At 59.4% G+C, this 446-nt stretch overlaps 1 protein-coding gene across 1 annotated transcript in view; it reads left to right on the top strand.

The window, feature by feature from the left end:
- The first annotated feature begins 172 nt into the window (after positions 1 to 172).
- Positions 173 to 446, top strand: part of SALL4 (spalt like transcription factor 4) — a 14,020-nt gene continuing 13,746 nt past the window's right edge. The window contains exon 1 of the mRNA XM_009274060.1: positions 173 to 338. Within this exon, the coding sequence (XP_009272335.1) occupies positions 269 to 338 (70 nt within the window). The 5' untranslated portion in view covers positions 173 to 268. The remainder of the gene's footprint in view (positions 339 to 446) is intronic.

Consider the following 446-nt stretch of genomic DNA (forward strand, 5'->3'; position numbering starts at 1 on the left):
CGCCCGGGCGGGCCGGGCCCGGGCAGGGATACATCGCCCAGCGTGCCCCGCAGCGCCCTGATCAATGGACCTTATTTGAATAATCTGTGAGCCCTTGGACTCAGGCCAATCAGCTGTCAGGGACCCATGATAAATCGCAATGCATTATTGATAATCATAATTACTCTGACATGCGCATTCCGCCCAATGGGGGTAATTTCCCAACTCTAGGAATTTGTTGTGAAGAGGAAAATAATTGCTACTATTTTGCTCCCGATGCTGGTGCACCATGTCGCGACGGAAGCAGGCGAAGCCCCAGCACATCAACTCCGAGGAGCAGCCCCCAGATGCTGCAAGTGGTAAGGCGCGGAGCCGCGGCGGGTCCCAACTTTCCCGGTGCGCGGAGGAGGCGGCCGGGGCGGCGAGGGGCGCTTGCCGGGGGGCTTTTTCCACCCTCGTGCTTCGCC

Source organism: Aptenodytes forsteri, unplaced genomic scaffold (genome assembly GCF_000699145.1).
Source record: "Aptenodytes forsteri isolate BGI_AS27 unplaced genomic scaffold, ASM69914v1 Scaffold159, whole genome shotgun sequence".
Classification (NCBI taxonomy): Eukaryota; Metazoa; Chordata; class Aves; order Sphenisciformes; family Spheniscidae; genus Aptenodytes; species Aptenodytes forsteri.